The following is a 12,087-nucleotide window of genomic DNA, read 5'->3' as shown; positions in this document are numbered from 1 at the left end:
GTTACAGTTTTCTGTGCTGTGCCAAAACTGAGTATCCCTAATTAATCACTCTTATCCATAAGATAAAAAAAAGTTGTGAACACCAAGAGATGCAGTTTTTTGCACTTCACTTGCTTGTATATGAGTTTCTTACTTAAGAACTGTTAGTTGTTCTTATGTTCTTGGGCTCTTTGACTTAACACAAAAAGATTGCTGTGTGACATGACACAGCAAGACAGCTGGTTTATTCAGTACAATGGAGATGCTTGAACTTACCTATGTGAAATAAATAATGTTCCTTTTGGGATGGAGGATGCAAAGGGTGTGTTCTAATTTCTTTTTTCCCCTGCATGGTGTCCTGCCTCACTCACAGCAGTTCTAAGTAAAGCTGAGATTAATTCTATGTATATTTGTTTGTCTTTGGCTTTTGCATCACATTTGCCTTTTGTTCTGCCTTTTAGACTTGTTTGGCAAATGGAAAACTGACATCTGTGGAGTCTGCAGCACCAAACACGTTATGTAGGCTGACGAGGTTCATGACCAAGCGAATGTTAACTCAGGGGAAGGGCAATCTTTATCTTCTTTTTAATATAATTTGGAATTACATCACTATACTATGTCTGCATGCATTAAATTTATCTTGGAGATGTTATTTGGTAGAGCGTACTCCAAGAGTACAGGTATAGGCCTGGTGTAGGTCTGACTTCTGAACCTGTCCTCTGATCTCTTTCCTTGGTCTTCTGTTTTTGGCAGTGTGTTAGTGCTCCATGCCAAGGCAGGTTTCCTCAGCTCATTCTTCAAGTTGGTTGCAGGCATCAGGGATGCTCACAGTTGCCAAACGTAGTAGAATGCATTTGTGAAGTTTTGGCAGGGACTCCTACCTTATGGAGGATAAAAGAAAAGCAAGCTGTGGTACAATTTTATTGCCACCCCTTCTTATAATGGAGGCTGCTTTTAAAGAGTTAACCTGTATTTAGAAGGCTTAAGGAATGGATTTATTGCTAAACCGTGCTGCTTCTTAAAGCACAGTGCTCATGTTGAATGTGCTTAGCCAGGCCCATGAACCTCATGCAGAACAAGTACACAGGCTCTGCACTTCTCTGGTTCCTCCTGCAGGTCTCTAAATGGTTCTGGAAAGCTCTTGGAGGCCTTTGAGAGCTACTTGGATAGCTACTAAGCCAGGTGGTTTCAGAATCATGCTGGACAGCTTATCAGAAAGAAGGAAGCTGCAGAAATGGTTTATATTTCTGTTCTCCCACTCCCAGGGCAGTAGGAATCCATGTGCTGAAGTGTGACTGGATGGATAAAAAAATGCCAGGCCAACTGCTTGTGACCTGGTTAATGGATTATGGCAGTTTTTAGAAAGAAGAGACTCTAGTTGCTGGCAGGGAAGAAAAGTTCACAGAGTCTTATAGGAGAATGCTATTTTTTGTCCTGACTTAATGGATTGTGTAGTTTTTAGTATCTCTGGTAGTGTGGCAATAAAGCAGGCTTCAATTGAGGCTTTTAAATTTATTCTTGGTTTTTATTTTTTTTTTTTTTTTTGGAAGTGGCTGTCTGCTGATTGCAAGAAATTGCAACCGTAATTGGTGTGAGTAACTCTCTGCATGGCTGAGAGCAAGTCGGTGTTATGCACGCAGATCTTTTATCTGTCTTGCTGTTTGGGAGTTTCTCCAAAATCTCAAAAACTTAGCTCATGAAGGGAAAGCAGGCAGCTTTACAGCATGATCTGTCTTCATGGAGGCACAATGTGCTGAGCTGTTGGCTGCTGTTTGTTGAAGCTCTTCCCCTGCCTTGTAGGAGCCGTCAGCGTTACCAATGCTGCACTCCAACACTGAAGTAGTAAAATTTTGAAATCAATAATGCATGACTTGGCTTCTAATAATGCAACACAAACAAGCTATTAGTTAAACAGCTGGCTTCTGGCTCTAAATGTATAATCAGAGTTAATTGAATCCTTGCTATTTTATTTAATCATTAATAACTACCTAATAAACTCTGGAGGTGATTAGCAGCAACAGTAACTGCATTTGTCATCTCTCACATTTGAGAAGATCAAGGTCTGTTTTTCAAACATGAATCCAGGCTTGTATCAGGCCAACTCCATAACAGTGAAGTTCAGGTCAGTGTATGACAAGTAAATATCTCACCTATGCCAGACCAGCTGCTAATTCTTCTGTCTTAAATGAGCCTTCATTTCCTCTTTAAAAAGTGTGTTGTCTTTCATGAATTCCCTGCCTAAGAACAGTTTTAAAAACAGAGTTTTAAAGGAATCAAGTACTACAAGTGTACTTAATAGCATGTCTTAATATTAAATTAAAAAGGCCTCTTCTCTTAACAGTAAACTGGGAAACGGTTTGGAGAGCCAACACCACAAAGAAATTCCGAGTTCACACCAATATGAACAGGAATGTTGGTCTTCTGAGGATCTTCCCAGGAATCACAGCTGCTGCTGTAAGTGTCCCCACTTCACTTTGGGAATGGCTGAAGTGATGCTCAAATACTTGTAGGAAAGCTGCATTGTTTGGAGCAGTGGTTGGGGTTTGGAGGAAAGGGAAAGAATCTGTCTTCTTCTGATAAGCATTTTTTTCAAATATCAGGGCATTCAAAGACTATTTCCTTATGCCATAAATGATAAAAGGTTTTCAAATATCTTTTTTATAAACTGCTTGGGTTCTGGAACTTAAAATTAATTTCTTATCAGGACTCATAAATAGGTCAAGTGTGGTTTTCTAGACAGCTGCAAGCTACAGTGACTAGGAAAATATTATCCTGGTGCATATTGAGGCCTATTAATATATATCTTGTCAAAGAATAGACAATATGGTGGGTGGAGTGTGATTATTTCTACAGCTTTTTTTTTTTTCCAAGGTTCATTTTGTCTCACACTGGTGGTTCACATGACCCTCAGCATTCATACAGAGCTGAAAATGAAAAGTGGGATTTTGCTGCTGAAAATGAGAAGTGCAATTTTTTTGCCTTTAGAAATTATTTTGCAGACTGTGATTTTAGGTAAATTGGTCTTTAAGTTTCTGTCTAATATTAATTCCATTAAATTGACAGGTCTTTTGTGGCTCTTGCCTTCTTAAATTGAATCCAATAGTTTAAGCAGCACTCCCCAATTATATCACTATTCTTTTTAGGTGAATATGAACAGATGGAAAGACAGAGGGGTGGTATATTTGCAATAAAACACCAACTGCATAGTTATCCTCATGGGGGTTTACAGTGTATTGCATTTAGCATATGTGATCAGCAAGGAAATATCTAGGTTGTTGAAAATACATCTTTCTAGGAAGGGGACTTTGCTGGGCATTCTCTGACAGGATTCTCTTACAGTGAGGCACAATATCTACTTCAGTGTCAACTGGCCCGGGGTATATAAGTGTCTCTGAGTTAAATCAATTTGGTTTGGGGTTAAAAAAACTTCATGCTTTGTTAGAATGTTCTTTCCTGAAAGGTGGAATGCTCTGTCTCTTAGGCAGACATTGGTTAACTGAACTCTTTGCTAAAGCAGAAAAATCTGGCAGGGGTGTGGAGTTCTAATCTCAGTTAATAATTCAACATTTATTTCATAAGTGTAACTGTACCTTTTTGTTGCACCAAACAGTGGTGCAACAGTACAGCCCGTTAATAGCACTTGATCAATAGCATCTTTTTTCACATCAGCTAATGACTGTACAAAACAGTTTATTTTAAAATCTAACCCTCCAGAAATTTTAAAGGAAGCCAGAGAGGAAAAGTCTAATTTTTAAAAAGCTTTTTTTACAGTCTCAGTTTTTGCAAAAGGAAGCACAGAAGGGTGTAAGAAGACTGTAAGGCATGAGAGTGTGTAAGACTATTGCAGGAATAGACCACTTTTAAAAATGCTGTGCCATATGTGAAAATTTTAAGGATAACCTAAACATACCTGTTTTTCTCTGTTCCCTGTCTTGTTTTTAACCAGGTCAGAGCATTTCTTCAGCCTCCCATTGAGGGCATAGTACTGGAAACTTATGGCAGTGGCAATGCCCCAGACAAGAGGGAAGATCTGCTGGAGGAGCTGAGGAAAGCGGCTGAACGCAAAGTGGTGATCCTGAACTGCACGCAGTGCCTGCGTGGGGCTGTGAAAACAGTCTATGCTACAGGCCAGGTCATTCCCCACTGCTGTGCAAAACAAACATCCCACTGACACTGCCTTTAAACTTCCACTAGTCCCAGCCTATAAAACCAGGTTTATTAACTATAAAGTTGTTGCTCATAAAATAACTACATCTGAAATATCTTAAGCTGGAAGCATTTAAACACATATCTATAAACAATATCCTGTTACTCCTGTTCTGAATAGTCAAAACAGGCAGCTCAAATCCCAAATTAGTGATTGCTCACTCCTGTCATGTGCAGCACTCCAGGATACTTTGCATTAGATCTGTAGTATCTCTCTCAGAGGGATTCTATTGAACTAAAAGCTAGCTTAGGGGTCAGATGATCAAATAGAGTAGTATTTGATAGGATAACAGTTGCTTAGCTACAATGTAGGAGCATGAAGAAAGCCTGTAGATGCAAGCAATATTCCAAATCCCAGTTCTTTATTTGACTGGAAGTACAACTGAATTCAGGGTGAGATTGGAGAACAGTATCTAAGGAATTGTCTGTATTGAAGAATGGAAATCAGTTTAGTTTAACCCACAAGGGCTGGCTTAAAGTAGGTTTTGTGTACATACTGTTAATATGCAGGGAATTTTGTAGTGTGTTTCTACCACAAGTTGTGTTCCAAAACACGACATCACTGGGACTAATAAGAGCTGTATAAGAATATGTGCTGCATATATTAGTGTGAGGGAAGCTGGTTTAACTGGCCTTTAGAAAAGGACCAGATATTAAATAGCCAAGAAGCACTAGCAGAGGGTGACTCATGCCTCTGCCTTGGACACCTGGTTTTGTTGGGAGCAACCACCCGTCTGGCAGAGCCAGCCTCTCCTTTGACTGCCTGGCAAACCTAAATACCCTGGTCTGGTGCTGAAACCTGCCTCTTTTAGCTTTGGTTTTCACACAGCTTTAGATAATATTTGCACTAGGACTGTTTTGAGTATCCAATACAAATGGATATTCTAAGACTTTCTTTATACCTCATTAGTACCCAAACTTGCTATTTTCTGATTTGGGCAATGATTTGGATGTTGGTAAAACTTTTGCATAACTTTATGGAGATGTTTTGAGAATTAGTGAATTTTGCAAAGATCTTGTGCTTTGTAGCAAATACTGTAGGAATTTGCAGATTATATAGAACAGCTCACTCGGAAGGGAAAAAGCAGTTAAGTCAATAAAAGACACCAAATTTATATTTGAAATTTATATTCATGAAAATGAACCCTAGGTTTTATGTGCCATTCTGCTTGAAATGAACTGCTAAAATTTATGGAAAAAAGAAGGAAACCTCTTTCCTATGCTTTGGTTATAAGATTCTCCAAGTAGACACCTAAAATGGCTTTTTGCACTCTGATCTGGACTCTGGATATGCTGAAAGATTCTGCTCAGATCTTACTGAACCACTTTAAGGCTGTGTTCCCTTCTGCCTGCTATTTTTTATATGGAGTTTGTTCTATGTTGCTTCAGCATCAGTTGTTAGAGGCTGCCCTGTTTTCTTGGCATCTTTTTAGGAGATCACTGACCAAGGCAAGTCCTACAAAATTACTCCACACTTGTTTTTTCACCGCCTTCTCCTTTTCATGAGGAACTGCTCAGTATCATGAGTGAATGCTGTAAAGTCGCTGTAATGTTAATTTTAATTTGATTTTTCTTTAAATGAAGTATTACAAAGGTCTGCATATGGCTGTGCCAGTTTTGACTCATTTGAGCTAGTCAGGTAGGTCAGCTGAGTCCCTGGCTTCCCTTGAAGTGTTTGTTTTAATTAATTGAATGTCTGGCCTCTGATCCATCTACACAGTAGAAACTTGTAACTGAGGGGGCTTTAGGTATAGGAAGGAAGCTGGGAAATCCCTTCCTCCTGCTCTTTCACAAACCCACTGAAAAAGCCCTAACTGTTCTTTGGTTAGCTCTGCAGGACAGAAAGTATTTCTCACCTTCTCTGTATATGGTTTCCCATGGGACTTGAAAAAAATGTTACTCTGGGTCTCCCAGAGGTGGTTAATGAGCTAATTAAGGCTCTGTATCTTGCTGAAAATATTAGTTAAGCCACAACAGGTTTTGAAGCTGAAGCTTGTATACAAGGTATTTAAAAGGAAAATGCTGTGCAAAGAACCTAGTTCAAGATGCTTTACTGTGAGGCATCACATTATGGCAAAGAAGGGGATCTGTGATTTGCCCAGGTACAGTTTAATGACAAGAGATCTGAAATCTCCTTTGTCTTTGCTATCTTGTACACTTACAAGGCTTGCTGATCATAGCAAAGATCCTTCTTATTTTTGCTTTTGTTCAGGCATTTTATTTTTTAACTACCAGAAAGATAAGTTAAAAGGTCATCTTTTTCAGTTGTTCTTGTCAGAACTGTGTAAATTACATATTTTAGTTGTATCTTCTAAATCATACACTGCTAGCACAGCCTGCAAGAATCTGAAAGCACTCCCGCTGTGAGCACGTTGTAGTGCTGGAATTCATCCAAAGCAATGCCCCATAAAAGAATGGTAAATATGTCTGTGTGAGAACAGCCTACTTGGCAGTGTTCAAAATGCCACTGGGTTAAAACAGAGTAACTGCAGCTTTTCAATAAAGGGAATCTGACAACTCTGCAGATAGCTGATACAGACCTGTAACCTTTCCCTTTTAGCATGGTAAGCGACCGTGGCAAGCATTTGGTGGAATTCTTCAGTGCTATTGCAGGAAAAGGAATTTAAAGTAAAAGTCATCTTTATTCAGGTTGCTCTAGTATTTGCTTGGTATTTGATAACTAAAAGTACAAAAATTATAGTGGCAGTAGGAGGAGCAAGAGAGTGGAGGCTTGGCTGCACACTGCATTCTGTGTAGCCACTCATCTTCCAAACACCTTTTCTGCATGTGCAGGTACTTCTGAATGCTAATTAGAATCATTGTTCCCTTTTATTCAGATTCTTGCTGATGCTGGAGTAATTCCTGGAGGTGATATGACACCAGAGGCAGCCCTAACTAAACTGTCATACACACTCAGCAAGGGAAACCTTAGCTGGGAGGAGAAGAAGCAGGTAAATATTTCAGTGTGACCTTGAAAGACTTTAAGTTTCACATCTACTGTGCTAACTTCTGCTTAGCTTCATGTCTTGAGCTTCTCTTGCATTTAAATCAGTTGGTTCCAGAACTGTAATGTGAACAGCCCATGTTTTTGGTTTTTATCTTATGGAAAGTAGTATTAAGCAAACAAATGTATGAAGATAGGGAGAGAAAAGAATTTTCTGCATAAGTCAGGTGAAGACCATAACTGAGCCATAAAAATGCCATGTTAAGTGTTAGGAGTCTAACTTGGACACTTTGTACTGAAAACTCTATGTGGAAGTTCTTATGAGAGACAGAATCCCAACCCTACTGAAGTCAGCAAAGATCTTGTCACTGATCTTAGTGTGGTGAAGATTTCATCCCAGACTCATTCACACAAAGCTTATTCTGAAAATAAATATTGCCTACAGCCTCTTCCTTTACAGCATTACTCATAACAGTATTAGATTTTATTTCTCTAAGAGGAGATGCACTTTATAATACATAAAAAGTAGAGGATTATTCTAGAACCAATTGTAACTCTCTTTAAAATCAGAGCCCCTTTAAAAATGTTCTTACTGTTCTTTGGTTGCTTAATCAAGGCTCTTTTTCCTGCAGGTTAAATAGCTGTTTACTGTGTTCCCTTAATACAAGGAGCATATAGCTATGAATTAGATAAGGGAGCAGCATTCTGCAGGAATGCATGAATTTCTGTGCTTGGATGTAGTGAAATCTTAATCCTGACACTTTGGGAGATGACATCATGATGAGTCACTCTCCACACTTAACACTGCAGGCACATGTGTATTTCATGATGGTGCTTTGTTTTTATTAAAACCATTATAACCTGATCATTATTTCATGCTCTACATCTTCCAACCAGTAGCAGCACTTGAGACAAACATATTTGGATACCTGTGAAGCTAAGTGTAGTGGCTGAAAGTACCACTCACTGTGCTTAGACACAGTTACAGCCTCTGAGCTTGCAGTTGTTTGCTAAAGCTGAGAAATAAGGAGGAACTGTGTCTTTGGTGAGGATGCCCAGAACATGCTCTGTGCAAGGATGTGCCTGGCAGGTGACACAGTGCTGTGAGGAGCAGGGGTGTTAGATGTGTTTGTGTGTTTGTGATGGAGCTGAGAGGGCCATAACACACAGAGTATCACCATACACTTTCAGAAAGCTTAAAGCAGCCACCCTTCTTGTTCTTTAGCCCAGCCTTTTATCCCCATCATGGTTCATGCACTGCACCTGTGTGCCCTCTGCTCCCTTTGGTGGTTGCTCAGTGCCCCTGGGCACTCCAGGGCTCATTGCTGTCAGTGCTGCTCACCTGCTTTCACTGCTGTACCCACTGGGGGTGAGGCTGGGCCCAGCCCCACTCCCAGTTACCACAAACTGTGTACCCACATTTGCACTTCAGAAACCCCAACTCTTCACTGAGACCCCTTTGGTATACTCACTGACCCTGGAACACACACACTAACTTGGTTTCTTTTGATGCTCACTTTAATCTTGCACAGCAGATTATTTGACCTGGGACAGGAGAAACCTTCCCAGTCTTGTCTGGGTGTGTGAGTTAAAACTTAATTCGAGATCCAGTTTGCTGAGGTGAGATAGCTGACTTACTCAGGTGAGGATTTGATGATAAGGTGTTTTAGGTACCAGGTCACAAGATAATTCTGCATTTTCATGTGCTGCCCTTGGGGTTGTGCTACACAGTTTTTGTGTGGTGGTGTGCTGGACCTCCTTTATATGGGATGAAAAACAAAATAACTTTTGCAATTTCTTTGAGTATGCAGGATTGGTTTCCTCATTTGAATCATAGTACAGACCCACAAACAATTGTGCTGGCACAACTAAGGGAACAGCACGCTACATTGCCTGGGCAGGAATGAGTTATAGAGACCAGGAGAAGAAGAAAGCCTGGAAATATGTTGTCTGTGGCAATATCTTCAGCTAAACATATCACCAAACAATAGTCTCCCAAGAGACAGAAGCTCTCCTGAAGCTGGCGTGGTTATTTTGGGATTCTTTTTCAACATGAAGAGCAAGGAATGTGCCCCCAGACACATACAAATGTCTGAAGAGCTGGTAGGACTGAATAAGCACACAGGGTTTTGCACTGGGTGCATTTAGCACAGGTGCCAATTGCTAAGGTTACCTGTGTAAAGCAATGATCTCAACCTGTCAAATTCTAAAAGTGTGCCAAAGCATTGGTATCCTCTGAGTTACATGTATATGGGGCTCTTCCAGCAGACAGCTGTGGTGTTGTCAGCTCTTGGAGGGTTTTTTTTTAATAAAGGGCATGCCTAGACATAAGTAAACCTGGGGCATTCCTCCTGCCAACATCACATCTGTTTCTTGCAAACTTTCACAATCCTGCTTTTTAAAATTCTAATTGAAATAACTTATGTGCTTTATAGCTGCATCAGCAACCTTTCCTGAAAGAATGCCAGTGTGTAAAATGGTCAGAATTGAAGAAACTAGTTGATTTTTCTTGATGACTGGCTCCTATCTGTGTTCTCCAAGTTTCCCAGAGTCTGTCATTTAGAGTATTTTCATTTCTTTATTGCCCTATTCAAGTACTTTCTACACATGAATTGGCTGACCTTTTTACATTTTGATTTGGGTTTTTTTCCCAGTTATATTGGAGGCACCCATCCTGCAAACTGTTACATGCCTGTTTGGATACTGAATGAGTGCTACTGCTGTAGATTTTCTGATTCAAAGCTGGATCTATGTCCAAATTGTAACAAAATCAGGGCTAATGGAGCTGTTTGGAAACCCATGGAAATACATGACTGTCTACAGGCAGCACTGGGCTTTGTTTTGAGGTCTATGTACACAGTCTGTGTAGGAGTCCTGAGGTTTGTGAATGCTGGCAAGAGGCAGCAGCATTTCAGAATATTCTGGTCTTAAGCCTCACTCTGCTCATTACTCATTATCTTTGTGTTTTTAAGCAGGCTGCAGCTTACCCCACTAGGGAACTTTTGTCCGCATATTCTAAAATTTGGGGTGTTTTGTTATGTGCTTATTTTGGTTTTCTTTGCTTTGGAAGAAAGTTTTGTTTGCCTGTCTCTCTCCCTCCTTTGTCTTTTAAAACGTGCAGTCTGCATGGGACAGTAACTATTTCTTTAATCTTTTGTCTGCATTCAATTAGTTTCCATAATTCCTCCAAACAGTTTTTTAACTTGATTATAAGGTTTTTTTTATTAGACTACCACCATTTTTTTCCTCTGCTAACAAAGGGTTTGATTGCTTGCTTTTCAGATGCTGAGTGAGAATCTAAGAGGAGAAATGACTGTTGTACCCACAGGAGCCAAGATCTCTTTGAGAGATAGCAAGTTTATTCAAGTGATTGCCAAATCTCTAAGTATCAGCAGCAAGGAGGTATATACTTAAATATTTAAAATTGGTATAATATAAAGCTGTAAACTGAGTTAAATAAGCCTGGATAAAAGATGAACAGCAAAGCTGAAAGAAAATTGGAATATGGAGTTAGGGAGAAAGGACACAATGACAATTCTATATCTAAAATGTTTTTAATTAAAAACATATTAATGTTTTTCCCCCCTCCTTTGTAGCCCCCTCTTGGGATTACTTTCTTGGCTGGCTGGTTGCAATAACAAGCCTCAGACAGATGCTCTAATTCAGGGTATCAATGATATGAAGAATTGCTTTATATTTTTGTGGCCAAATGTATTGACAGTTTGGAGCAATCCAAATAATAATGGGTAAAACAGCTTAATTGTACATGCAGTCATAGAAAGCTGATACTAAGGAAGCATTACACAAGTGTAATTTGTGGTGTGCAGTCCCGCCCAATTAGAAAATATAATATAAATATAAATTAGATAATCAAGTACTGGTTATACAAATACTCACTTTTCTCTTGACTTGGGTTCAGGGAGGATGGGATTTTTATTAACTAATGAATACTGAATGTATTCTTTAATTCTTCTTTAGTAAGCATGAGGAATGGGGAGAATATTTAGGGGCCTAGGAGGCTTGTCATTGTAGGTTTGAAAGTACAGGTTACACAAATATCTGAGGAATAACATGAATAAAATTGATCCAGTCTTGAAGATATGGTCTTCTCCAATTCCCCCCAGCACTGTTTCTCCTACTGTACTGATGTTTAGCTATGGCAGTACAGAGATGGCAATTAGTTTGTGCACCTTAAATGGTTTATAAAGATATCAGGTACTTGTAGTGTTGCCAGAGAGGAGTATAAATCTTATGGATGTGTGACTGACAAAATGCACAAGACTTCTTTCCTTCCAAGAACTAAATGCTACCATTTCTAAACATACAGATGACTAATTTGGAACTTTACATGAAACCAAGGGCAGTGTTTTTATGACTTGGGTGTCAATCGCATTAGAGGCGAGGCTGATATTAAATGTTTAATTTTATTTGTTTTGCAGGAGTTAGAAGCCGTACGAGATGCATTAATTCCACCTTTGGCTTGTGCTGCAGCTAAACTGGGTGACATAGATGCAATAAGAGCCATAGCAGAAATGGTAATGTAGAATGAACAGTGTGTACAAAACATTAATTTTAAAATAAAACTGTAATTGATGATAGGAAGCCATACTCATGGGAAGTGACAGCCTAAGTTTTAGAGTCAAGGTGCTATGACAGTTACAAATGGTTTCTAGACTTCTTGGTCTTTGCCTTTCAGAACTGGTATGTTCTTGTCCCTCTCTGCTTTTTAGCTGTTTACATTTTCTTTTGAACTGTGAAAATACAGGTAGATTAAAATGCAAGTTCTTATCTGCTAACTTTGGAACATTTTAAAATGATTTGTGCTGCTTTCTTTTCGCTTAACTTTCTTTATGCATATTCATAGTATCCACCTTTTGGATGTAAATCTGTCAGGAATAAAAAAAGAACTTGAAAATTATATTTAAGCAAAACATAGTGCAGTGCTAATTCAGATTTCT

The 12,087-nt window shown here is 39.2% G+C and overlaps 1 protein-coding gene across 3 annotated transcripts in view; it reads left to right on the top strand.

Annotated features, from left to right (window-relative positions):
* Nucleotides 1–12,087, top strand: part of ASPG (asparaginase) — a 46,293-nt gene that overhangs the window by 18,893 nt on the left and 15,313 nt on the right. For all 3 annotated transcript variants that reach the window (XM_014264526.3, XM_005483287.4, XM_074542283.1), the window contains exons 7-11: nucleotides 2,321–2,433; nucleotides 3,926–4,111; nucleotides 7,023–7,136; nucleotides 10,412–10,531; nucleotides 11,569–11,664. In XM_014264526.3, the coding sequence (XP_014120001.2) occupies nucleotides 2,321–2,433; nucleotides 3,926–4,111; nucleotides 7,023–7,136; nucleotides 10,412–10,531; nucleotides 11,569–11,664 (629 nt within the window). The remainder of the gene's footprint in view (nucleotides 1–2,320; nucleotides 2,434–3,925; nucleotides 4,112–7,022; nucleotides 7,137–10,411; nucleotides 10,532–11,568; nucleotides 11,665–12,087) is intronic.

The sequence above is a fragment of the Zonotrichia albicollis genome, chromosome 6 (assembly GCF_047830755.1).
Source record: "Zonotrichia albicollis isolate bZonAlb1 chromosome 6, bZonAlb1.hap1, whole genome shotgun sequence".
Lineage (NCBI taxonomy): Eukaryota > Metazoa > Chordata > Aves > Passeriformes > Passerellidae > Zonotrichia > Zonotrichia albicollis.
This window is presented reverse-complemented; position numbering and strand designations above follow the sequence as displayed.